Source organism: Procambarus clarkii, chromosome 7 (genome assembly GCF_040958095.1).
Source record: "Procambarus clarkii isolate CNS0578487 chromosome 7, FALCON_Pclarkii_2.0, whole genome shotgun sequence".
Lineage (NCBI taxonomy): Eukaryota > Metazoa > Arthropoda > Malacostraca > Decapoda > Cambaridae > Procambarus > Procambarus clarkii.
Genome location: NC_091156.1, coordinates 21,192,486 through 21,220,195, shown reverse-complemented (window position 1 = coordinate 21,220,195; position 27,710 = coordinate 21,192,486). Strand labels below are relative to the sequence as shown.

At 46.5% G+C, this 27,710-nt stretch overlaps 1 protein-coding gene across 2 annotated transcripts in view; it reads left to right on the top strand.

Annotated features, from left to right (window-relative positions):
• LOC123761405 (uncharacterized) overlaps positions 1-27,398 on the top strand; it is a 237,511-nt gene extending 210,113 nt beyond the window's left edge. For both annotated transcript variants that reach the window (XM_045747423.2, XM_045747424.2), the window contains exons 4-6: positions 17,080-17,271; positions 19,976-20,084; positions 23,592-27,398. In XM_045747423.2, coding sequence (XP_045603379.2) covers positions 17,080-17,271; positions 19,976-20,084; positions 23,592-23,708 — 418 coding nt within the window. In that variant the 3' untranslated portion in view covers positions 23,709-27,398. The remainder of the gene's footprint in view (positions 1-17,079; positions 17,272-19,975; positions 20,085-23,591) is intronic.
• The last annotated feature ends 312 nt before the right edge of the window (positions 27,399-27,710 follow it).

Sequence of the window (27,710 nt, the reverse complement as noted above, 5' to 3'; positions counted from 1 at the left end):
CACACACACACACACACACACACACCCCCACCCCCCCCACCCCCCCCACCCCCCCCACCCCCCCCCCCACCCCCCCCCCCCCTACCTTGTCTTTCCCGCCAACTCATTCACAATGTCAGCGGTGTGATAAAGGTGGAGTATAAATAGTGTAGTATATTACTGGGAAAGGGAGCGGGGCTGCTCAATGACCAGCTTACCACTTTGGCTCCGCTAAACTGTTCACACTTGTGAATGAACTGGTAGGCGTGTTCGGTGGGTCCACGTGGCGCAGGCCTCGGTTTGACGGTAGGGAGCAGCTTTGTGCTCTTGTGGCGGGACACCGCCAGTGATGGTATGCATCCCGACAGTCATATATGACGGTACCTCGGGAAGGTACCAGTGCCAAGTGTGACTGGCGCGACACATGTGTTTCACTTGTGATGTTATGTGGGCGAGAAGGACCCAGCTGGAGACTTGCCAGCATCCGGCGGGCGGTGGGCGAGGCGGCGTTGATAACGGTGGAGATGACTGGGTATACTGATGGTATCCAGAGTGGTGGAGGGAGCAGGTATACCAGTACCTGGCCACAGTAACCTTACACAATATTATGAGGCCGGGGGGATGGTTGATCTGACCCCCCCCCCCCACCCTGGCCTCGCGTATGTACGCGCTCGTGCGCGCTCTGGACCTGAGCAACCCGCGTGTGTGGTCAACATTATTACATTCCAGATTTGTCATTAAAATTGAAAACTTGATATTTAAGTTGACTATAACTAATGCAATTGCAAAGTTGCTACTTTCTTCACCAAAGTTTGGTTATAGGCGAGGGTTGTAAATATGAGGGTGATACAGTGTCGGGTGGTTGTAGGGAGCGGTGAGTGGAGCAGCAGCAGCCTCCACCCTGTGAATGGAACACCTCACCCCCCTCCCCCTCCCCACCGGTATTTCCTTCCTCTGACCAGCCTGTAGGGGTGCCGCCCTGTGATGTACGCTTACACCATTATCCTGTCTGGGTACACACACCTCCCCCCTCCCTCCCCCCCAAGGGAACCCCTTTCTCCTACCCCCCCTTCCCCTCCCTCCCCCCACACCCTGTCCACACCATCTGCATATATTATTATAATACTAATACTACTTATACACGTGAGACATCTCCCGTCACGCAGGGTGCAGTCGCACCTCCACAGATCTCCAGTATCAGCTCTTAATACTGGTAATGGCTCAAAAGGGCCACCACTTACGGGCTATTCATGCCCGTGCCACCTCTTGGGTGGCTTAATCTTCATCAATCATCAATCACTACTTAGACAGGGTTCAAGTGGAGAAGGTAAGACGGCGAGGGAGAGGACACACGGTGGACTCCGGTGTCCACCTGGGCTGGATCTCTACTTACGTTACATTGAAATTTCCTGTTATTCTGTTTGGCTTATTGTAGAGTGTAGCACTGCTGTGTGTCACATGGGCTGGGCACTTCCGCACTCTGGCCAACCACCATCTCCTGCACATTGTGTCCTTGTTGATGAACCACAGTTCCTAGCGAGGACCAGTGGACCTCATGGTCACTCCCCGCCCCAGTGTGGACCCTTCTATATCCCCCTTCCCCTTGGTCGCCCCCGTGTGGACCCTTCTATATCCCCCTTCCCCTTGGTCGCCCCCGTGTGGACCCTTCTATATCCCCCCCCCCGTGGTCGCCCCCGTGTGGACCCTTCTATATCCCCCCCCTGGTCGCCCCCGTGTGGACCCTTCTATATCCCTCCCCCCTGGTCGCCCCCGTGTGGACCCTTCTATATCCCTCCCCCCTGGTCGCCCCCGTGTGGACCCTTCTATATCCCCCCCCCTGGTCGCCCCCGTGTGGACCCTTCTATATCCCCCCCCTGGTCGCCCCCGTGTGGACCCTTCTATATCCCTCCCCCCTGGTCGCCCCCGTGTGGACCCTTCTATATCCCCCCCCCCTGGTCGCCCCCGTGTGGACCCTTCTATATCCCTCCCCCCTGGTCGCCCCCGTGTGGACCCTTCTATATCCCCCCCCCCTGGTCGCCCCCGTGTGGACCCTTCTATATCCCTCCCCCCTGGTCGCCCCCGTGTGGACCCTTCTATATCCCACCCCCTGGTCGCCCCCGTGTGGACCCTTCTATATCCCTCCCCCCTGGTCGCCCCCGTGTGGACCCTTCTATATCCCTCCCCCTGGTCGCCCCCGTGTGGACCCTTCTATATCCCTCCCCCCTGGTCGCCCCCGTGTGGACCCTTCTATATCCCCCCCCCTTGGTCGCCCCCGTGTGGACCCTTCTATATCCCTCCCCCCTGGTCGCCCCCGTGTGGACCCTTCTATATCCCTCCCCCCCCCTTGGTCGCCCCCGTGTGGACCCTTCTATATCCCTCCCCCCTGGTCGCCCCCGTGTGGACCCTTCTATATCCCCCCCCTGGTCGCCCCCGTGTGGACCCTTCTATATCCCTCCCCCCTGGTCGCCCCCGTGTGGACCCTTCTATATCCCCCCCCCCCCTGGTCGCCCCCGTGTGGACCTTTCTATATCCCCCCCCTGGTCGCCCCCGTGTGGACCCTTCTATATCCCCCCCCCCCTGGTCGCCCCCGTGTGGACCCTTCTATATCCCCCCCCTGGTCGCCCCCGTGTGGACCCTTCTATATCCCTCCCCCTGGTCGCCCCCGTGTGGACCCTTCTATATCCCCCCCCCCTGGTCGCCCCCGTGTGGACCCTTCTATATCCCTCCCCCCCCTTGGTCGCCCCCGTGTGGATCCTTCTATATCCCTCCCCCCTGGTCGCCCCCGTGTGGACCCTTCTATATCCCCCTTCCTGGTCGCCCCCGTGTGGACCCTTCTATATCCCCCCCCTCTGGTCGCCCCCGTGTGGACCCTTCTATATCCCCCCCCTGGTCGCCCGCGTGTGGACCCTTCTATATCCCCCCCCCTGGTCGCCCCCGTGTGGACCCTTCTATATCCCCCTTCCTGGTCGCCCCCGTGTGGACCCTTCTATATCCCCCCCCATGGTCGCCCCCGTGTGGACCCTTCTATATCCCCCCCCCCTGGTCGCCCCCGTGTGGACCCTTCTATATCCCCCCCCTGGTCGCCCCCGTGTGGACCCTTCTATATCCCCCCCCTGGTCGCCCCCGTGTGGACCCTTCTATATCCCCCCCCTGGTCGCCCCCGTGTGGACCCTTCTATACCCCCCCCCCCTGGTCGCCCCCGTCTGGACCCTTCTATTTCCCCCCCCTGGTCGCCCCCGTGTGGACCCTTCTATACCCCCCCTGGTCGCCCCCGTGTGGACCCTTCTATATCCCCCCCCCCTTGGTCGCCCCCGTATGGACCCTTCTATATCCCCCCTCCTGGTCGCCCCCGTGTGGACCCTTCTATACCCCCCCTGGTCGCCCCCGTGTGGACCCTTCTATTCCCCCCATCCCCCTGGTCGCCCCCGTGTGGACCCTTCTATACCCCCCCCCTGGTCGCCCCCATGTGGACCCTTCTATATCCCCCCCCCCCCCTGGTCGCCCCCGTGTGGACCCTTCTATATCCCCCCCCCCTGGTCGCCCCCGTGTGGACCCTTCTATACCCCCCCCCCCTTGGTCGCCCCCGTGTGGACCCTTCTATATCCCCCCCTCCCCTGGTCGCCCCCGTGTGGACCCTTCTATACCCCCCCCCCCTGGTCGCCCCCGTGTGGACCCTTCTATACCCCCCCCCCCCCCCCTGGCCGCCCCCGTGTGGACCCTTCTATATCCCCCCCCCTGGCCGCCCCCGTGTGGACCCTTCTATACCCCCCCCCTGGTCGCCCCCGTGTGGACCCTTCTATACCCCCCCCCTGGCCGCCCCCGTGTGGACCCTTCTATACCCCCCCCCCTGGTCGCCCCCGTGTGGATTTAGATTTTAGATTGTGTTAACTAACAGGGAAACACAAATTAATGACATCGAAATAGGGAGTGAGCTAGGGAACAGTGATCACAAAGTAATCAGATTTAGCATAGAATGGAATAGACCTGTAGGAGAAAATTCTGTTAAAGTGCCAGATTTTCGAAAAGCTGATTTTAATAGCCTTAGAATTTTTTTGGGTCAAATAGATTGGAAAGTCTTGGGTATGGGGTGTGTGCCGGTCTTAGAGCGAGACATGAACCCAGCGATAGGTGACGTAAAAGGGGATTTCGATGTGGATTTAATATATAACTTATTTAAGAATATTCTAAACAAAGCGCAGGAACGTAGTATACCATACAAATTGAATAGATCGAATACTAATGACCCAAAGTAGATAACAAATAATTTAAAGAACCTTATAGGTAAAAAGAGAGCTTGGTACAAAAGGATTAAGAATGGGGAAGTCAGGTTAGAACAGGAATTCATACAACTGGTTAGAAATGTTAAAAAAGAGATTAGGAAAGCAAAAAGAAACTATGAAGTTCGCATAGCAGAGCAAGCAAAGTCAAATCCTAAAGGGTTTTTTCAGTTATATCGAACTAAGACTAGGGAAAGGATAGGTCCATTAAAATCTGAGACAGGTCAAATAACGGATAATGACAGGAAGATGAGTAGTATTTTTAACAAATATTTTATATCTGTATTTACTAAAGAAGAACTTAACAATATGCCTTCAGCCGAACAAGTCTTTGGGTAGGGATGAGGACAGGTTGACTAGTTTAGCAGTTACCAGGGAGGATGTAATTAAACAATTAGAAAAACCAAACAAATCCCCAGGGCCGGATGAAGTGTTTGCCAGGGTGCTTAAAGATTGCAAAGAGGAGCTTTCCGAGCCACTGTCTACCATATTTAATAAATCAATAGTCAGGCAGAGTGCCAGAGTCATGGAAGGTAGCTAATGTGGTACCAATTTTTAAGAAAGGAGATAGATCACTTGCGTCAAACTATCGGCCAATTAGATTAACGTCTATTGTGGGAAAGTTACTTGAATCAATAATGGCAAATACAATTCGTCTCCATCTTGAAAAACATAAATTAATAAATGAGTCGCAACATGGTTTTACAAATGGCCGTTCATGTTTAACAAATGTGCTAACTTTTTATTCCAGCATAATTGAGGCAGTTGATAGTGGTAAGGATTGTGATGTTGTGTACCTTGACTTTAGCAAAGCTTTTGATACAGTGCCACATGAAAGACTAAAAAATAGCTCATGGTATTGGGGGTGCTATATTAACTTGGATTAGGGCATGGCTATTCCAAAGGAAACAGAGTTAGTGTAAATGGGGTTAAGTCAGAGTGGGATAATGTTGTTAGTGAAGTACCTCAGGGCTCTGTCCTGGGACCTGAGGTACTGTTGTTTATAATAAATATAAATGATTTAGATTCAGGTTTGAGTAGCAACATTTGCAAATTTGCCGATGATACGAAAATCGGTAGGGAAATTAATTCGGAGGAGGACTCACTATCACTTCAAGTTGATCTAGATAGGGTTTTGAAATGGTCAAAGGATTGGCAAATGCAGTTTAATGCTGATAAATGTAAAGTTCTGAGGCTAGGTAATGATGATAGTTACAAGATACGGGCTAGATGGTGTTGAGATTGCGAAGTCGGATTGCGAAAGGGATCTGGGAGTTATGATTAGTAAGAATTTAAAACAAAAGGATCAATGCATGAATGTTCGTAATAAGGCGAATAGGACACTGGGATTTATTAATCGAAGCGTTAGTAACAAGACACCTGGTGTGGTTCTTAAGCTATATCTTGCTCTGGTTAGGCCCCATTTAGATTAAGCAGTTCAGTTTTGGTCGCCGTATTATAGAATGGATATAAATTCACTTGAACGTGTCCAACATAGGATGACTAAGTTAATTCCCCAAATTAGAAATCTTTCATATGAAGAAAGATTAACAAAGCTTAATTTGCATTCACTGGAAAGGCGAAGAGTTAGGGGTGACATGATAGAGGTTTACAAGTGGATGAATGGACATAACAGGGGGGATATTAATATGGTATTAAAAATATCAACACAAGACAGAACACGCAACAATGGGTATAAATTGGATAAGTTTAGATTTAGGAAAGACTTGGGTAAATACTGGTTCAGTAACAGGGTTGTTGATTTAAGAACATAAGAACAAAGGTAACTGCAGAAGGCCTATTGGCCCATACGAGGCAGCTCCTATTCTATAACCACCCAATCCCACTCATATACTTGTCCAACCCGTGCTTGAAACAATCGAGGGACCCCACCTCCACAATGTTACGCGGCAATTGGTTCCACAACTCAACAACCCTGTTACTGAACCAGTATTTACCCAAGTCTTTCCTAAATCTAAACTTATCCAATTTATATCCATTGTTTCGTGTTCTGTCCTGTGTTGATACTTTTAATACCCTATTAATATCCCCCCGGTTATGTCCATTCATCCACTTGTAAACCTCTATCATGTCACCCCTAACTCTTCGCCTTTCCAGTGAATGCAACTTAAGCTTTGTTAATCTTTCTTCATATGAAAGATTTCTAATTTGGGGATTTAACTTAGTCATCCTTAGTCAATTTGTGGAACCAATTGCCGCGTAACGTGGTGGTGGGGTCCCTCGATTGTTTCAAGCGCGGGTTGGACAAGTATGAGTGGGATTGGGTGGTTATAGATAGGAGCTGCCTCGTATGGGCCAATAAGCCTTCTGCAGTTACCTTTGTTCTTATGTTCTTATATCCCCCCCCCCCTGGTCGCCCCCGTGTGGACCTTTCTATAGCCCCCTGGTCGCCCCCGTGTGGACCCTTCTATATCCCCCCCTGGTCGCCCCCGTGTGGACGCTTCTGTACGCCCCCTGGTCGCCCCCGTGTGGACCCTTCTATATCCCCCCTGGTCGCCCCCGTGTGGACCCTTCTATACCCTCCCCTGGTCGCCCCCGTGTGGACCATACAAATTGAATAGATCGAATACTAATGACCCAAAGTGGATAACAAAGAATTTGAAGAACCTTATAGGTAAAAAGAGAGCTTGGTACAAAAGGATTAAAAATGGGGAGGTCACTTTAGAACAGGAATTCGTACAACTGGTTAGAAATGTTAAAAAAGAGATAAGGAAAGCAAAAAGAAACTATGAAGTTCGCATAGCAGGGCAAGCAAAGACAAATCCTAAAGGGTTTTTTCAGTTATATCGTACTAAGACTACATAAGAACATAAGAACAAAGGTAACTGCAGAAGGCCTATTGGCCCATACGAGGCAGCTCCTATTCTATAACCACCCAATCCCACTCATATACTTGTCCAACCCGTGCTTGAAACAATCGAGGGACCCCACCTCCACAATGTTACGCGGCAATTGGTTCCACAAATCAACAACCCTGTTACTGAACCAGTATTTACCCAAGTCTTTCCTAAATCTAAACTTATCCAATTTATATCCATTGTTTCGTGTTCTGTCCTGTGTTGACACTTTCAACACCCTATTAATATCCCCCCGGTTATGTCCATTCATCCACTTGTAAACCTCTATCATGTCACCCCTAACTCTTCGCCTTTCCAGTGAATGCAACTTAAGCTTTGTTAATCTTTCTTCATATGAAAGATTTCTAATTTGGGGAATTAACTTAGTCATCCTACGCTGGACACGTTCAAGTGAATTTATATCCATTCTATAATATGGCGACCAAAACTGAACTGCATAATCTAAATGGGGCCTAACTAGAGCAAGATATAGCTTGAGAACCACACCAGGTGTCTTGTTACTAACGCTGCGATTAATAAATCCAAGTGTCCGATTTGCCTTATTACGAACATTTATGCATTGATCCTTTTGTTTTAAATTCTTACTAATCATAACTCCCAGATCCCTTTCGCAATCCGACTTCGCAATCACAACACCATCTAGCTCGTATCTTGTAACTCTATCATTATTACCTAACCTCAGAACTTTACATTTATCAGCATTAAACTGCATCTGCCAATCCTTTGACCATTTCAAAACCCTATCTAGATCAACTTGAAGTGATAGTGAGTCCTCCTCCGAATTAATTTCCCTACCGATTTTCGTATCATCGGCAAATTTGCAAATGTTGCTACTCAAACCTGAATCTAAATCATTTATATATATTATAAACAACAGAGGTCCCAGGACAGAGCCTTGAGGCACTCCACTTACAACATTTTCCCACTCTGACTTGATTCCATTTATACTAACTCTCTGTTTCCTGTGGTATAGCCATGCCCTAATCCAGCTTAATATAGCACCCCCAATACCATGAGACTCTATTTTTTTAATCAGTCTTTCATGTGGCACTGTATCAAAAGCTTTGCTAAAGTCAAGGTATACAACATCGCAATCCTTACCACTATCAACTGCCTCAACAATGCTAGAATAAAAAGATAACAAATTTGTTAAACATGAACGGCCATTTATAAAACCATGTTGCGACTCAATTATTAATTTATGTTTTTCAAGATGAAGACGAATTTTATTTGCTATTATAGATTCGAGTAATTTTCCCACAATAGACGTTAGGCTAATTGGTCGATAGTTAGACGCAAGTGATCTATCTCCTTTCTTAAAAACTGGTATCACATTAGCAACTTTCCAAAACTCTGGCACTCTGCCTGACTCTATTGATTTATTAAATATGGTTGACAGTGGGTCACAAAGCTCCTCTTTGCATTCTTTAAGCACCCTAGCAAACACTTCATCCGGCCCTGGGGATTTGTTTGGTTTGAGTTTTACTATTTGTTTAAGAACATCCTCCCTGGTAACTGCTAAACTCGTCAACCTGTCCTCGTCCCCACCCACATAGACTTGTTCGGCTGAAGGCATATTGTTAAGTTCTTCTTTAGTAAATACAGATACAAAATATTTATTAAAAATACTACTCATCTCTTCATCACTATCTGTTATTTGACCTGTCTCAGTTTTTAATGGACCTATCCTTTCCCTAGTCTTAGTACGATATAACTGAAAAAACCCTTTAGGATTTGTCTTTGCTTGCCCTGCTATGCGAACTTCATAGTTTCTTTTTGCTTTCCTTATCTCTTTTTTAACATTTCTAACCAGTTGTACGAATTCCTGTTCTAAAGTGACCTCCCCATTTTTAATCCTTTTGTACCAAGCTCTCTTTTTACCTATAAGGTTCTTCAAATTCTTTGTAATCCACTTTGGGTCATTAGTATACGATCTATTCAATTTGTATGGTATACTACGTTCCTGTGCTTTGTTTAGAATATTCTTAAATAAGTTATAAGAACATAAGAACATAAGAACAAAGGTAACTGCAGAAGGCCTATTAGCCCATACGAGGCAGCTCCTATTCTATAACCACCCAATCCCACTCATATACTTGTCCAACCCGTGCTTGAAACAATCGAGGGACCCCACCTCCACAATGTTACGCGGCAATTGGTTCCACAAATCAACAACCCTGTTACTGAACCAGTATTTACCCAAGTCTTTCCTAAATCTAAACTTATCCAATTTATATCCATTGTTTCGTGTTCTGTCCTGTGTTGATACTTTTAATACCCTATTAATATCCCCCCGGTTATGTCCATTCATCCACTTGTAAACCTCTATCATGTCACCCCTAACTCTTCGCCTTTCCAGTGAATGCAACTTAAGCTTTGTTAATCTTTCTTCATATGAAAGATTTCTAATTTGGGGAATTAACTTAGTCATCCTACGCTGGACACGTTCAAGTGAATTTATATCCATTCTATAATATGGCGACCAAAACTGAACTGCATAATCTAAATGGGGCCTAACTAGAGCAAGATATAGCTTGAGAACCACACCAGGTGTCCCGTTACCAACGCTGCGATTAACAAATCCAAGTGTCCGATTTGCCTTATTACGAACATTTATGCATTGATCCTTTTGCTTTAAATTCTTACTAATCACAACTCCCAGATCCCTTACGCAATCCGACTTCGCAATCACAACACCATCTAGCTCGTATCTTGTAACTCTATCATCATTACCTAACCTCAGAACTTTACATTTATCAGCATTAAACTGCATCTGCCAATCCTTTGACCATTTCAAAACCCTCAATTTTTGAGGGTTTATTATATATTGAATCCACATCGAAATCCCCATTTAAGTCACCTATCGCTGGGTTCATGTCTCGCTCCAAGACCGGCCCACACCCCATACCCAAGCCTTTCCAATCAATTTGACCCAAAAAATTTCTTAGGCTATTAAAATCAGCTTTTCGAAAATCTGGCACTTTAACAGAATTTTCTCCTACTGGTCTATTCCATTCTATGCTAAATCTGATTTCTTTGTGATCACTGCTCCCTAGCTCACTCCCTATTTCGATGTCATTAATTTGCGTTTCCCTGTTAGTTAACACTAAATCTAAAATATTATTTTCCCGTGTTGGTTCCTTAATGTGTTGCGTAAGAAAGCAATCGTCAATTAATTCTAGAAAATCTTCTGCTTCACTATTCCCTGATTTGTTCAACCAGTTTATTCCGCTAAAATTAAAGTCACCCATGACATAAATACTGTTAGATCTAGATGCTCTAGATATTTCATCCCATAGATGCTTTGCTTCCATTCTGTCTAAATTTGGAGGCCTATATATTACTCCTATTATAATATTATTAGCTTTTTCGTTTAATTCAATCCAAATAGTTTCTGAGTGTGGCTCTGTTTTGATTCCCTCTTTGAGACTACATTTCAAATTGTCCCTAACATATATGGCTACTCCACCTCCTCGTCTAATATATCTATCTGTGTGAAATAGTTTAAATCCATATATTTGATATTCAGCTAATAGTTCTCTATTTTCTACATTCATCCACGTTTCGGTAAGTGCAATAATATCTATTTTTTCTGTGCAGACAAGAGCATTTAATTCGTTAATTTTATTTCTTAGACTTCTACTGTTAGTGTAATATACCCTAAGTGAATTGTTATTTTGCGGACCTTCTCTTTCCCTGATCGTTTTGCCAATTCCTTTCTCCCACAAACACATACTTTTATTACCTCCTTCCTCCAAATCAATTCCCATACCTCTATCTACTAACAGTTTAAACCCAAACAAACACCTCTAACCACTTCTTCTAGCGAGTTCGCAACAGCAACAACCCCAGCTCTCGATAGATGCACCCCATCACGAGCATACATTTCATTTCTTCCATAGAAGTGTTCCCAGTTGTCTATGAAAGATATTGCATTTGATTTGCAATATCTTTCCAGCCGGCAATTGACACCAAGTGCCCTCGATATCCATTCATTTCCCACTCCCTTTCTTGGAAGAATGCCACATATGATCGGGATTCCTCCCTTGCTCCTAACTAACTCTATGGCTGTTTTATACCTCTGAATCAGTTCCTCACTCCTGACTCGACCAACATCATTTCCTCCCACGCTAATGCAAATAATGGGATTGTTCCCATTACCAGCCATAATATCATTCATGTTGTTTATAATATCACCAATGCCAGCTCCGGGATAGCAAACCCTTAACCTGTTCCCCCTATCTCTAGCACAAAACGTTCTATCCAAATACCTTATCTGGGAATCTCCCACAACTAATGTTTGCTTAGGTACTTCCTTTACTTTCTGAGGGGCCTGCGCTTCCTTTCTCTTCGTTGCTTTCCCTTTTGCGCGATCCACAGTCTCTCCACAGCACTCGTCCTCCAAAACGTCAAATGAATTTGAAGTTGCTATGGCGTTTGAAGGCGGCTTTATCAAAGTCTTCTTAAGGCCCCTGTCTTTCGCAACTCTCCAAGACGAGGTCCCTTTACTGCTGGTCTCCTCCTTCGTTACTTCTCGTTGTTTTTTAAGCTGACGCACCTCCTCCCGCAGAGAGTCCAACTCTGTCCTCAGGGCTCCCACTAGAGTCTAAGGATAGGTCCATTAAAAACTAGGGAAAGGATAGGTCCATTAAAAACTGAGACAGGTCAAATAACAGATAGTGATGAAGAGATGAGTAGTATTTTTAATAAATATTTTGTATCTGTATTTACTAAAGAGGAACTTAACAATATGCCTTCAGCCGAACAAGTCTATGTGGGTGGGGACGAGGACAGGTTGACGAGTTTAGCAGTTACCAGGGAGGATGTTCTTAAACAAATAGTAAAACTCAAACCAAACAAATCCCCAGGGCCGGATGAAGTGTTTGCCAGGGTGCTTAAAGAATGCAAAGAGGAGCTTTGTGACCCACTGTCAACCATATTTAATAAATCAATAGAGTCAGGCAGAGTGCCAGAGTTTTGGAAAGTTGCTAATGTGATACCAGTTTTTAAGAAAGGAGATAGATCACTTGCGTCTAACTATCGACCAATTAGCCTAACGTCTATTGTGGGAAAGTTACTCGAATCTATAATAGCAAATAAAATTCGTCTTCATCTTGAAAAACATAAATTAATAATTGAGTCGCAACATGGTTTTATAAATGGCCGTTCATGTTTAACAAATTTGTTATCTTTTTATTCTAGCATTGTTGAGGCAGTTGATAGTGGTAAGGATTGCGATGTTGTATACCTTGACTTTAGCAAAGCTTTTGATACAGTGCCACATGAAAGACTGATTAAAAAAATAGTCTCATGGTATTGGGGGTGCTATATTAAGCTGGATTAGGGCATGGCTATACCAAAGGAAACAGAGAGTTAGTATAAATGGAATCAAGTCAGAGTGGGAAAATGTTGTAAGGGGAGTGCCTCAAGGCTCTGTCCTGGGACCTCTGTTGTTTATAATATATATAAATGATTTAGATTCAGGTTTGAGTAGCAACATTTGCAAATTTGCCGATGATACGAAAATCGGTAGGGAAATTAATTCGGAGGAGGACTCACTATCACTTCAAGTTGATCTAGATAGGGTTTTGAAATGGTCAAAGGATTGGCAGATGCAGTTTAATGCTGATAAATGTAAAGTTCTGAGGTTAGGTAATGATGATAGAGTTACAAGATACGAGCTAGATGGTGTTGTGATTGCGAAGTCGGATTGCGAAAGGGATCTGGGAGTTATGATTAGTAAGAATTTAAAACAAAAGGATCAATGCATAAATGTTCGTAATAAGGCAAATCGGACACTTGGATTTATTAATCGCAGCGTTAGTAACAAGACACCTGGTGTGGTTCTCAAGCTATATCTTGCTCTAGTTAGGCCCCATTTAGATTATGCAGTTCAGTTTTGGTCGCCATATTATAGAATGGATATAAATTCACTTGAACGTGTCCAGCGTAGGATGACTAAGTTAATTCCCCAAATTAGAAATCTTTCATATGAAGAAAGATTAACAAAGCTTAAGTTGCATTCACTGGAAAGGCGAAGAGTTAGGGGTGACATGATAGAGGTTTACAAGTGGATGAATGGACATAACCGGGGGGATATTAATAGGGTATTAAAAGTATCAACACAGGACAGAACACGAAACAATGGATATAAATTGGATAAGTTTAGATTTAGGAAAGACTTGGGTAAATACTGGTTCAGTAACAGGGTTGTTGATTTGTGGAACCAATTGCCGCGTAACATTGTGGAGGTGGGGTCCCTCGATTGTTTCAAGCACGGGTTGGACAAGTATATGAGTGGGATTGGGTGGTTATAGAATAGGAGCTGCCTCGTATGGGCCAATAGGCCTTCTGCAGTTGCCTTTGTTCTTATGTTCTTATGACCCTTTTATATCCCCCCCCACCCCTGGTCGCCCCCGTGTGGACCCTTCTATAACCCCCCCCCCCTGGTCGCCCCCGTGTGGACCCTTCTATAACCCCCCCCCCTGGTCGCCCCCGTGTGGACCCTTCTATAACCCCCCCCCCCTGGTCGCCCCCGTGTGGACCCTTCTATAACCCCCCCCCCCCTGGTCGCCCCCGTGTGGACCCTTCTATAACCCCCCCCCCCCTGGTCGCCCCCGTGTGGACCCTTCTATAACCCCCCCCCCCTGGTCGCCCCCGTGTGGGCCCTTTTATTACCCCCCCCTCCTGGTCGCCCCCGTGTGGACCCTTTTATAACCCCCCTCCCTGGTCGCCCCCGTGTGGACCCTTCTATACCCCCCCCTCCCTGGTCGCCCCCGTGTGGACCCTTCTATACCCCTCCCTGGTCGCCCCCGTGTGGACCCTTCTATACCCCCCCCTGGTCGCCCCCGTGTGGACCCTTCTATACCCCCACCCCCATGGTCGCCCCCGTGTGGACCTTTCTATACCCCCCCCTGGTCGCCCCCAAGTGGACCCTTCTATACCCCCCCCCCCTGGTCGCCCCCGTGTTGACCCTTCTATACTCCCCCCTGGTCGCCCCCGTGTGGACCCTTCTATATCCCCCCCCCCCTGGTCGCCCCCGTGTGGACCCTTCTATACCCCCCCTGGTCGCCCCCGTGTGGACCCTTCTATATCCCCCCCCCTGGTCGCCCCCGTGTGGACCCTTCTATACCCCCCCTGGTCGCCCCCGTGTGGACCCTTCTATACCCCTCCCTGGTCGCCCCCGTGTGGACCCTTCTATACCCCCCCTGGTCGCCCCCGTGTGGACCCTTCTATACCCCCACCCCTGGTCGCCCCCGTGTGGACCCTTCTGTACCCCCCCCTGGTCGCCCCCGTGTGGACCCTTCTATACCCCCCTCCCTGGTCGCCCCCGTGTGGACCCTTCTATACCCCCCCCTGGTCGCCCCCGTGTGGACCCTTCTATACCCCCCCCCTGGTCGCCCCCGTGTGGACCCTTTTATACCCCCCCTGGTCGCCCCCGTGTGGACCCTTCTATACCCCTCCCTGGTCGCCCCCGTGTGGACCCTTCTATACCCCTCCCTGGTCGCCCCCCTGTGGACCCTTCTATACTCCTCCCTGGTCGCCCCCGTGTGGACCCTTCTATACCCCTCCCTGGTCGCCCCCGTGTGGACCCTTCTATACCCCTCCCTGGTCGCCCCCGTGTGGACCCTTCTATACCCCCCCCCCTGGTCGCCCCCGTGTGGACCCTTCTATACCCCCTCCCCCTGGTCGCCCCCGTGTGGACTCTTCTATACTCCCCCCCCTGGTCGCCCCCTTGTGGACCCTTCTATACCTCCCCTGGTCGCCCCCGTGTGGACCCTTCTATACTCCCCCCCTGGTCGCCTCCGTGTGGACTCTTCTATACCCCCCCCCTGGTCGCCCCCGTTTGGACCCTTCTATACCCCTCCCTGGTCGCCCCCGTGTGGACCCTTCTATACCCCCCCCTGGTCGCCCCCGTGTGGACCCTTCTATACCCCTCCCTGGTCGCCCCCGTGTGGACCCTTCTATACCCCCCCCCTGGTCGCCCCCGTGTGGACCCTTCTATACCCCCTCCCCCTGGTCGCCCCCGTGTGGACCCTTCTATACTCCCCCCCTGGTCGCCCCCCTTGTGGACCCTTCTATACCCCCCCTGGTCGCCCCCGTGTGGACCCTTCTATACTCCCCCCCTGGTCGCCCCCGTGTGGACCCTTCTATACCCCCCCCCCCTGGTCGCCCCCGTTTGGACCCTTCTATACCCCTCCCTGGTCGCCCCCGTGTGGACCCTTCTATACCCCCCCCTGGTCGCCCCCGTGTGGACCCTTCTATACTCCCCCCCTGGTCGCCCCCGTGTGGACCCTTCTATACCCCCCCCCCTGGTCGCCCCCGTTTGGACCCTTCTATACCCCTCCCTGGTCGCCCCCGTGTGGACCCTTCTATACCCCCCCCTGGTCGCCCCCGTGTGGACCCTTCTATACCCCTCCCTGGTCGCCCCCGTGTGGACCCTTCTATACCCCTCCCTGGTCGCCCCCGTGTGGACAATCATGTACCTCTTGTCGCCCCTGTTATACATGGAAGATACTTGAAGGCCAGGTCCCAAATTTACACCGGAGAATAACTTACTGGAGCGAAAGATACGGAAAGAAATGCAGAATAGAACCAGTGAAGAGCAGAGGTGCCATAGGCACAATCAGAGAACACTGTATAAACATCAGAGGTCCGCGGCTGTTCAACATCCTCCCAGCGAGCATAAGAAATATTGCTGGACCAGAGGTGGATGTCTTCAAGATACACACAAGTTCTTGTTAGAAGTGCCACGTATCCACCAGACTGTAGTGGTTATGTGGGCCTGCGGGCCGCTATAGCAACAACCTGGTGGGCCAAGTTGTCACAAGGCGAGCTTGGCCTCGTGCCGGGCTCGGGCAGTAGAACTCTGCAAACCCTGTCCATACAGGTATGCCGGTGTGAAGGAAACCCATGGCCCCAATCTGTCACCGTGGTGTCTTACACTGAGGACTCTTCTTGGGTCACCACTCAAATAACTCACTCAATTTTGCTCTTTTTTTTCAAAAGCATTTTTTACCATCAAATATATTTGTCTGACCTTGGAAGTGAATATGAGGTAGTTGTATGGATCTACCGCAGAGTTGAACAATGAATACATCTACTCACTCGCCACCAATTAGGGCTACTCTTCCATTTCGTCTTTTCTCTAACCTCCCCCCCCCCCCCGCCCATTTGTTTTCTTTCATCCAGCAGTCATTGAAAGTGCCACAACAAATGGAAGCTACAGTAAAAGAAAATCTAAGAAAGCTGTAGCTTGAAGAAAAAGGTGTTATTCAACTGTACAAATCTCTGGGGGGGGGTGTACCCCCCCCCCCCCATTTGTATCCAAGCATGGAGATGAGGGGTCCTCAGGACACGTCTGGTCTGGAGAAACTACAACGCTACGTCTAAAGGCATCCAGCACTAAGTGGACTCATACCAGTCACGTGTGAGGGCCACAGGAGTAAGGACGCGGCAAACCAGAAGTGACACGGCGGATCTCATCAGAACTTTTTAAAATACTGAACAGTTTTGAGGATGTTGATTCAGACCTCTTCTTTAAAAGGTGAGATGTAACACGAGCAAGAAGCAACAGTTCCAAGCTCAACATGACACAATGTAGATGGAAAACAGGTGATGCTTTTTCACCCATAAGGTTGTAAATCCCTTATGGAATCTTCTACCTACCGAAGCTGTAAATGCCAAGACAAATCCATCCAGAAAAAAATATTAGGTTGAAATGAACCAGCAAACTTTAACAAGCCGCTGGCTTCTTGTCGCAGTCGAGGCCACTAGAGAAATGGTACCTGAAGATCACTTCAGGTAAATTCGGGGACATTACGTCCCCTCCCAACCCTATTTATCTTGTGTGAGGACGTCACAGTAATGACGTATTAACATTCCGGATTACCCTGGGATTTCTCACAGCCACAATTGACTAATATGATGATCTTTATTTCTAGGTGTGCTGAGGGGTTCATGGGTCAGCGGTGTGAGTTCAAGGACTTGGACGGGTCGTACCTTCCCGCGCGGGAGAGGGTGTTGCTGGAGACTGCGTCCATTGCTGGTGGCGCCACCGTCGCCTGTGTCCTCGTGTTTATGGTGCTCTTCGCCGTCTATGTCTTCATGCAGAAAGACAAAGACAAACGGAGTAGGTAAGTCTCATCCCATCTTATCAGGGGGGAAAGCGCCAAGCCATTAAGACTATATAGCACTAGGAAGGGGTCAGGATTGGGATGGGACGGGGGAAAGGGAATGGTGCCCAGCCACTTGGACGGTCGGGGATTGAACACTGACCTGCATGAGCTGGTCAGTCAAGCGACGTCGTCTTCGCGTCTTGGATCCCGATGGTCTAAGTGGTCGAACACGGTCCCTTCGTCCCGCCCTCATACCCCAGCTCCATATTCTCATTTTCAAAGTGCTGTATACTCGTACTCGTATACTCGTCTCAGCACTTTCTCCTGATAATTACCTAACTTCTTTGAGAATACCATAGATCGTGATTTTTGTTCATCTCCGTGATATTGGTATATCTTATTATCATCCTTCCCCTCCCCCCCCAGTCCTTCTCTTCCCCCCCCCCAGCTCTTCTCTTCCCCCCCCCCAGCTCTTCTCTTCCCCCCCCCCCAGCTCTTCTCTTTCCCCCCCCCAGCTCGTCTCTTTCCCCCCCAGCTCGTCTCTTTCCCCCCCAGCTCTTCTCTTTCCCCCCCCAGCTCTTCTCTTTCCCCCCCCAGCTCTTCTCTTTCCCCCCCAGCTCTTCTCTTCCCCCCCCCCAGCTCTTCTCTTTCCCCCCCCCCCAGCTCTTCTCTTTCCCCCCCCCCCAGCTCTTCTCTTCCCCCCCCAGCTCTTCTCTTTCCCCCCCCAGCTCTTCTCTTCCCCCCCCAGCTCTTCTCTTCCCCCCCAGCTCTTCTCTTCCCCCCCAGCTCTTCTCTTCCCCCCCCAGCTCTTCTCTCCCCCCCCAGCTCTTCTCTTCCCCCCCCAGCTCTTCTCTTTCCCCCCCCCAGCTCTTCTCTTTCCCCCCCCCAGCTCTTCTCTTTCCCCCCCCCCAGCTCTTCTCTTTCCCCCCCCCCAGCTCTTCTCTTTCCCCCCCCCAGCTCTTCTCTTCCCCCCCCAGCTCTTCTCTTCCCCCCCCAGCTCTTCTCTTCCCCCCCCAGCTCTTCTCTTCCCCCCCCCAGCTCTTCTCTTCCCCCCCCCAGCTCTTCTCTTCCCCCCCAGCTCTTCTCTTCCCCCCCAGCTCTTCTCTTCCCCCCCCAGCTCTTCTCTTTCCCCCCAGCTCTTCTCTTTCCCCCCAGCTCTTCTCTTTCCCCCCCAGCTCTTCTCTTTCCCCCCCCCAGCTCTTCTCTTTCCCCCCCCCAGCTCTTCTCTTTCCCCTCCCCCAGCTCTTCTCTTCCCCCCCCCAGGTCTTCTCTTTCCCCCCATCCCCAGGTCTTCTCTTTCCCCCCCCCCAGCTCTTCTCTTTCCCCCCCCCAGCTCTTCTCTTTCCCCCCCCAGCTCTTCTCTTTCCCCCCCCAGCTCTTCTCTTTCCCCCCCAGCTCTTCTCTTTCCCCCCCAGCTCTTCTCTTTCCCCCCCAGCTCTTCTCTTTCCCCCCCAGCTCTTCTCTTTCCCCCCCAGCTCTTCTCTTTCCCCCCCAGCTCTTCTCTTTCCCCCCAGCTCTTCTCTTCCCCCCCCCAGCTCTTCTCTTTCCCCCTCCCCAGCTCCTCTTTCCCCCCAGCTCTTCTCTTCCCCCCCAGCTCTTCTCTTCCCCCCCAGCTCTTCTCTTCCCCCCCAGCTCTTCTCTTCCCCCCCAGCTCTTCTCTTCTCCCCCCCAGCTCTTCTCTTCTCCCCCCCAGCTCTTCTCTTCTCCCCCCCAGCTCTTCTCTTCCCCCCCAGCTCTTCTCTTCCCCCCCAGCTCTTCTCTTCCCCCCCAGCTCTTCTCTTCCCCCCCAGCTCTTCTCTTCCCCCCCAGCTCTTCTCTTCCCCCCCAGCTCTTCTCTTCCCCCCCAGCTCTTCTCTTCTCCCCCCCAGCTCTTCTCTTCCCCCCCCCCCAGCTCTTCTCTTCCCCCCCAGCTCTTCTCTTCCCCCCAGCTCTTCTCTTCCCCCCAGCTCTTCTCTTCCCCCCCAGCTCTTCTTTCCCCCAGCTCTTCTTCCCCCACCCCCAGCTCTTCAATCTCAGCGCACTCGCCGTTCCGGTTGGTATTATTGTTGGTTTAGATTCAGCTCCTGGGAGCCAAAAGTTGCAAGTAGCACGGGCTATGGTGAGCCCGTCGTCCTCACCAAGAATTAGGCAGTACCGCAGTAATAAACTTTCATGTTCCTCCGAGAGAGAGGTTATTTCTTTGCCCGTGTCTGCTGTTGCAAATGCTGCACGGCTGAAAATAACGAGTAAATGGTAAGCTGGATTTACCTTTTTTAAAGACATGTTGCTTTTTTCAGATTAATAAATGGAATCTAAGTTCTTCAGAACTGGAGTTAAATTATTTCTGGAATAGTGTATAACTAGTCATTTATTGAATGTGCTTGCCAAAAAAGATGAATAATCTCTCCCTTACATTAAGTAGGATCTGTTGAATGTATTGTAAGTTTTGATTATGTTAGTCTAATGTAAAGTTAACTGGTGTTGGTATCATATGTTGAGGACTAAACACCGACCTGCAAGAGTCTAGCAGGTCAAGTGTTCATATTGACCACGTAGTCAATATGAATACATCTCTGTATTCAATACATACATCTCTATCAATACATCTCTGCAGTCCTGCATCTTTACATTTCTCTGAACACACTGTATATAGCAGCACAGTTGGAGAAGATAATAACTCAATATTTAAGCAATATATTCAGTGTTTTTAAAGTTTTTCTAATTAAAAAAAAAATTGTTTCAGGGAGGTTGATGATGGAGGTAGCAACGACCGACAGCCATTCTCAGGTTATCAAAACCCACGGCCAGAAATAATCCGAACTATCAGCAATCCCTATGCTCGCACCCTTGAGGTAGGTTTTTAATACACTTAATAGTAATAAAGATATTATGTACTATATGTAAAATGATACACACATGCATGATGGAATATTTTACATATTAATTTTGAGTTGAAATGCCTTTTATGGTTTTGCATCACCAGTTGGAATGCCTTGGTGGTTCTGTATCACCCGTTGGAATGCCTTGGTGGTTCTGTATCACCCGTTGGAATGCCTTGGTGGTTCTGTATCCCCCGTTGGACTGCCGTGGTGGTTCTGTATCCCCCGTTGGACTGCGGTGGTGGTTCTGTATCCCCAGTTGGACTGCCGTGGTGGTTCTGTATCCCCAGTTGGACTGCCGTGGTGGTTCTGTATCCCCAGTTGGACTGCCGTGGTGGTTCTATATCCCCAGTTGGACTGCCGTGGTGGTTTTGTATCCTTGGAACCTTGTACTAGCCTAGATGTGCTGCAGTGGTTGAGCTTTGGCTCTTTAGTCCCGTCTCTCAACTGTCGTATTGATGGAACCTTGTGGAGGTTCTGGGAATCAACCCCACAACCAGGTCGGACCCTCCTGGTTGGTCAACCAGGCTGTTGGACGAGTTCTCTTGAACACCGAGAGTTCGGCCAGTTATGCCCCCAGTTGGAATACCTTTGTGATTTCATAACTCCATTTGAAATGACTGTGGTTTTGTATTCCCAGTTTACCTTTGTGATTATGTATCCACAGTTGGAATACTCCAAATAGTTTAATTTGTAAACAATACGCCAAGATGTTTTGTACTAGAGCCATTATTTTTATTGTAAGAACAGTCATTATACTGTATATACATTAATATTATATACTCCCAGAACCCCATCCAGGTACAATCATTCCTGCTCAAACTCTAATTACTCATTTAACTCTACTCCCTTAGTAGGTTAGTTATATAAATGAGTCCATTTTTCCTTCACAAAAGATTCCCATACTCCACAATAAATCTCCAACTCAAGGTACTAATTTCCTTGGCAGTTATATCAGCAACACTAAACCTCCCAGCTGCAGGTTTCTTTCAGGAAATGTATACTTTACTCTTTTTATGTAGCATTCTCTCTTGGGTAAATTGTTACATAGTTTGTCTCCACCAAAATCTCTATCCCCAAAATCACTTGTCTCTACAGGAGACAAGGTTTGTAACAGCAACATCCTCTAGAATTTCTAAAACTAAAATTTTTCCAAACTGTGCAACTTGCACGCTCCCTGTTGGAAACAAAATGACCACTGGGCTGTCGAGAAGGTACAAGGGGGTTGGAAAAATTAATATTGAATTCGGGAAAGATATGAACAAAACGGCATCATAACACTGTGGATGCCTTTCGTTGGACTAGTGTTGGTGGGAGTTTCTTAATCTCTCTTTGGTTCAGTTGTTGCTCCAGATTCTTTACAGACTGTTCAGTAAAGAATCTGGCAAATTTACCAGATTGTAAGTTGTAAAGATGTTGTTCTTTACAGACAGCAGAGTTTCCCTGTTGGGTCCCTCGTCTGTAGTTTCCGGCCCATTGGGTCCATTGTCTGAACTGGGTTTTTTTCCACACGTGGTTAATCTTTCGGTGTCTCAATCAGGAATTTCTTTCCAGTGGCAGTATAGGGTTTCTTGGTGCTCCTTCCATCTTTCTCTCTTTCTGTCACCTGTTCACCATTCACTGTTCAACCTTTCACCCAAAGGTTTTATCATTTTTGTCTAGGTTATTTGTGGATGGGCTTCTCATGATGTAAACTTTCACCTTGTATTATTCAGCATTGGTGGGGTCACTGCAGCTGCCATTCCATGTTAAATTTTCACAGGCCTTATTTCACACATTCCCTATGGCATTATTTCACCTCGTGCTTCTCTGAGCCATCCTAGTTTTTGGATAAAGTTTAAGTTTCTCTCTGTTTTCTGTTGCTCCTTCAGTTTGGGTTTTCTTAAAGGTTATGAGTTTGTTGGCCCTTTCGGATTTTCTAGTGGTGGTTAAGGATGGGATGGTTGGTTTCCTAGGGGTCCTTTGATTTTTACACTGTTGGTTTGGCTGGGGGGAGGGTGGCATTTTTTTTCCAGTTGCAACCATTTTGCATTACCTCCATGCCACTAGTGGTGCATGGAGAGGTGGGGAGGGACGGCCCCTCCGGTTGTGCAACCAGTGTGTTTAGTTCCTTGTTCTGGAGACCCTTTGTCCCATGTCAAGTTTAGACCGGTTTATGGTCTGCCTTCAGGCCCATGATTCTAAGATTTTTATGTCTTGGGCAAATATTTGCCCAACCACTTTTACTGGATAGTAGAGATGGTCTTGCTTTTTTTTGGGTCTGCATTCAATCCCCAACTCTCAAAGTAGTTGGGCACCATTCCTTTCCTCTGTCCTATCTGAAATCCTCATCCTCATATAGCTTCCAAGTGCTTAGTGCTCACTCCTGATACTGTACTTGAATACCTTGACCAAATATTTAAGTTTGGGAGTTTTGGTGGTCCAAAAGCAATTGCTTTCTTAGGTGTTTTGTCTGCTCTGGGCTTGTGAGGTCTTGGATCAGTTGACTTGGCACTGTTTCTCTCCCCCCCCCCCCCCCCACTCCGTTTTTTGTTTTTTTGTTTTTTGTTCCTTCTCCCTCTCTCCATGACAAAAACCAAGGAGCCACCATTATGAACCCTCCCAGGAAACCAGTGTTGAATGTAATGAAAGGCATTTTCTAGTGGATCTTTGGTGACTCTTTTAGACACTCCCTTCCCCAAATGATAATTACCTCACCACTAGGTGACTTTGCTGTCCTGTTTTCTATGGTTTGTTTACCTTGCAATCATTTGTTTAGATTTGCATACTTTTCTGATGGTCCTTAATTGGTTAAGGACACTCTTCATCTTGAGGGGGGGAATCAGGTGTTGGGGTGTGGTTCCCAGTAGGCTTATATACAACTCTCAAAGGCCTGGTATGGATTGCATTGTCTGGAGCTTGCCATGTAGCAAGCACCAAAGACCTACCAGAAAGAGGCATTTCATTACATTAAATGTTAGTTTTTGGCATATACGTACTGTACTGAACGTGCTTGCCTCGGCACGAATGGCAGTACTGTACCAGTCATCTTTCTTAGCCTTCACAGTATACCTGTAATGAATCTATCTCCTTCACCATGGAGCACATTACCCCTCTATAGAAATATTATTTTAGCAATTCATCTGGACACATGATTACCTTGCTGTAACTTTTAGCAAAATTACTTTTACTGTTGGCCTTATTACTGGGAATAGTAAATATTACTATTCCACTGCATTAATGAAATTCTCCCTCCCACTTTGTTCCTTTTCTCTTTCATCAGTCTGGCCATGCTCATTGTGTACTTGTTGCATCCTTCCAAGCTCATTGCACACACACCTATGCTCATTGCATCCATGCATATTTTTTGCACTTTGTGCAAAGTCTCATTTATCCTGAGTTATGCCTGATGAAGAATACCTTTCTCTATCTTATGCACTTGAACTTTTTTTTTTAATTGGTGCATGTTATTGTGAAGAATAAAATACATATTGTTTTCAGGAGCTGAGCCATGTTGAAGTGCAACCAACCAAACCCGTTACCAATGCAGAGAGCGACAAGGACATGAACAGTAGCAGCACTGACAGCAGTGTCCATAAGGCTCAGGATCCTTCATAGTGAAACTGATAATTTCAATCAATATGCATCTGTGGATGCTAAACCACCAAGACCATGCACACTGAAGCAGCATTGTCAGGCCTTTTCTGTTGCACATTGGCATCCTTACTTATCTTGGTGCTCACTAAGTACTTGGCCAACATGGATGTCTCACATTGTAAGCCTAGGAGGGCTGAGTGACTGTAACTGCATGCTTATAGTTACAATGGCCACCAATTAGACATGAAAGAAATTGAGTATCAACTTTAGTATTTAGTATGAATGATTTATATGTGGCCCAGTCTTTAAATTTGTCTGGTTGATGCTGAATGTAACATATACTCAGTTGTCTCAAGTTGCCTGTTATGCCGTCTTTTAGATTCCCAGAGTAATATATAATATTTTAGTGTGTACCATGAATATGGTCTGCCTTGTGTACATATAGATAAGTTTGTCTTGAAAGGTGCCTGTTTACACATGCCCTCCATAATATAGGCTTAAAAGGGTCACGTATACCTATAATGAATGTCCAGGGTGTCTATGTTTACTCAGTTTGGCCCAGGATTCATATTGTGAAACACTCAATGCTTTAGATTTACCCATGAGTGTACGTGCAGATGTGTCACAGCCGTCCATGTGGTACTTAACTTAATCCAGTTTGTATGTGAAATCCAAAGAATAAGAACATTAATTTATGTAGCTTTTTTCATGCTTGTATCTTCCGAGTAAAGATGCATAGTTTATTTTCATAGATGTATTCCTATTTATTTTCATGCTGTGCTTGGATATTGTATTACTGTACATTCCCAGCTTAAGAGTTGCCCTTGTGTAAGGGTCTGGCAGGCAACTAGCCACATATTCCAGACAATTCCATTAGGTCCGTTCCAGTGCTGTCGACTCCATATTTAATGGTCAGGATTTAAAAAAAAAAAATAGTAACTCGTTATTCATCTCACAGCTCGTGTATTAAAGTTTAATAATAATTGGTCAGCGACCATTATGGTAAGAGTTGATGGCACCACAGCCACTTATGGTCTCAAATGCTGGCATTTGTGTTTCCTCAGCAGGTTGATTATTTCAGGGTACTTTCAAGATTAAACTGCAACTCCTGTCCTTTCAAAATTGTTGATTTTATTGGTCTTTCTTACATATACAGCCAGCATGTCTTAGGCCCAGAATATTGTTGATACCCCTTCAACACAAGGCATCGTCAAATGTTTATCATTATTAATGTTTAGCACTGCCAGCCTGCAAGCATGTTACATCATTGCTTTGCACTAAGGATATCCAGTTTCAGGATAGAAAATTGTTATGTACATATTGTAAAGAAGCAAAATAAAACTAACAGATGAAGTTATCAGTGTGTTACTGATGCCATCCAATAAGTAATTTATTCGTTTACTTATGGTTTTGGCATTAGATAGCGAGGTGCTCTCCCAACCTGATATTGTTTATTATTTTGTGTTGGGAGGAGTGGCTGCTGGTGGTAACCTTGCCTGAAGGAGCAATATGCTGCTTAGCTTGTAACATTTGTATATAAAACTAGCAAATTATTAGCTTATTGCTGATTAGCTTTTTGTGTAAGATTTCTCTATTTGTAATTTTTTTGATTATTCCTGATATAGTATTGATTATTTGAAAAATAATAAATAAGATTAAGGTCATAATTCACAATGATTGAGTCGCTTTGAGCACTGCTGCTCCAATATACCTCGCAAGTTGTTCTGGGTATGAAGGTTATAATTTACCAAGTTTCTCTGCGTTGTCAAGGAAATATTGTTTATATTTTTCTTTCTATAATCAGGCACAATACTCAAGTGCTTGTAACTAGTTCTGCTTTTTTTTCCCATCTAGGATGTACAAGGGATGAGTTTTGAGGCTGTTTTCCTTTATGCTCGGAGCAATTTTATTAGTAACAGTGCTTAAGGTGACTTGCATTCTTTGGTCCACTTGTCACTCACAGGAACTACATATCAATATTTCCAACTGTTGGTATTGGAGTCGAGTGTTTATGGGCAAAACACTTGGCTTGTTAAGGTTCCTATGATGGTGTATTGTAACTCTGGTTCTTTTTAGGTCTCAATCTATGGCAGCTTGTGCTCAGTAAGTCACAAAGGTCATTTATATAGGAAAGTTGTTCCACCGAGGAATATTGTTCGTTTCCTGTAGCATATCCAGTGTTTACCTGCTTGTCATTTAATGTAAAACAAGTCTGTAAGCTTACAATGTTATCTTGCCTTTTACCCTGGTCATAGATTTTTAATGGCTTCCATATTAATCCCAGAAGATTAGCAATCACCTGTGTATTGAGAGGTTGTCCTGCACACTGTCCACGAACCGTACCTTGTGAGCAGTGCTGTACCGGTTGTCAGAGTCCCAGTAAGCACCCCTGCATAATTTGCATTAGTAGAGCTTGTGTTTGTAGCAAACTAGGTATAGTAATTTATAGTAAAAAAAGATTGAGCCACAAAATAGTATTAACATTCAGTAAATGCATAAGCCATGTTGAAGGGATAGGGGCCTTTGGTGTTGTCTAGCCTCACTACCTCTGATATGCCTTGCTAGTCCACAAAATGCAGCTTTAACATCGTATACAGATACTCAGTTGTGCAAAACGATGCAGGCGGTGCACTTTAGCTGTCACAGTACCAAATTTATGTACCATTTGTTCTTAGGGCAGGGAAACACTTTGGAAGCTGTAATGCAAGTTGCATCATAATTTTAGATAAAGGTTAATATATTCTTTAATGCTTCCTCTATGTATACTTTAATCCCAAAGTTTTATGTACTGGAAATCTTTAAAACATTTGATATTTTGAAATTAATAGCCATTTTCATTCTCTTATTGATATAGTATTTATTTTTTGAAAATCCAACAACATGGATTTCGACCAATTATGTAATGTGCTGTGGTACATGATTTGAAAGATTTAAAATAAAGGTTGTATCTCCTCACCTGTACTACTTAGTTTAATGTTTTAGGCCAGTACTGTGTTCTCACAGTATGCTAGATTACCGTTTGTGTCAGTGTATTCCCACAGTGATTAAATTCCCACATGTAGTCACAACATAAATTGCTGAAGTTCGTCATGTAATGTAAAGCATTTCCTGCAGAAAAGTAAGGTTAAATGTCCCATTCATAAAAAAAATAAAAATAAAAAAAAATGGTTGCACAGGTGGAAATGTTTAAAGAGCCACCAATGACACTAGAATTTCACAATGGGGGAAGGGTTGAATGAGAGTAAGACACTGCACACGGCAACAATAACGGGCTGTTGTATCTATATTAGACTCTCCTCCAACTTGTAATACACTCACTCTTTAAGTCATCAATAGAGTACCCAGGTGCACTTGTGAATTAAGTTACCAATACTTTATACTGTGCGGTACTTGACAAGTAATTTGTATCCAACAGTCATTAACGTTAATGAAGTAAGTGAAATATAACAATAGGCTTAGAGTAATGCCTTTAGTGTCTTAAAAGTAACCTTGTAGGTTTTTATTATTGGTTAATAAAAACTAGCCTCAATCTGTTTCTGATCAAAAATATTTTGATTCCAGTTTGTTGCAGCTTGATTAATCAAAGGGACTTGGAAATGAATGATAGCAGCTGATTGTCTGTACAGGAAGATGATACAATATTGTTATCCAGTGTATTTTATTTTATCAAGTTACTGTCCATAGATGAAATAAAGAATTTGTTACAATAAAGATTTTGCTATACCAGTTGTAGTGTGTTTGCATGAAGGCTTCATTAGCTATAGATATTTTGTAATGTCTTACCTAGAATTTGATAACATTCTTAATGTAAATTTAATTTTTGTAAATTCTTTGAATTCAGAAGCCTCTCTCCTGGATGGCATGGTGTATAACTGACAGTCCTAAAATATGGATCCTGGTTCACCCACAAGACAGTTTGCCACCAAGGCTCTCTTGCAAGAATGGAGCATGACAAAGAAAGGTCTCTGCACTGGTGTGGGCACCCCTCTGTGGTGTCACCTTGTCGTGGTGGGGGGCTCATAT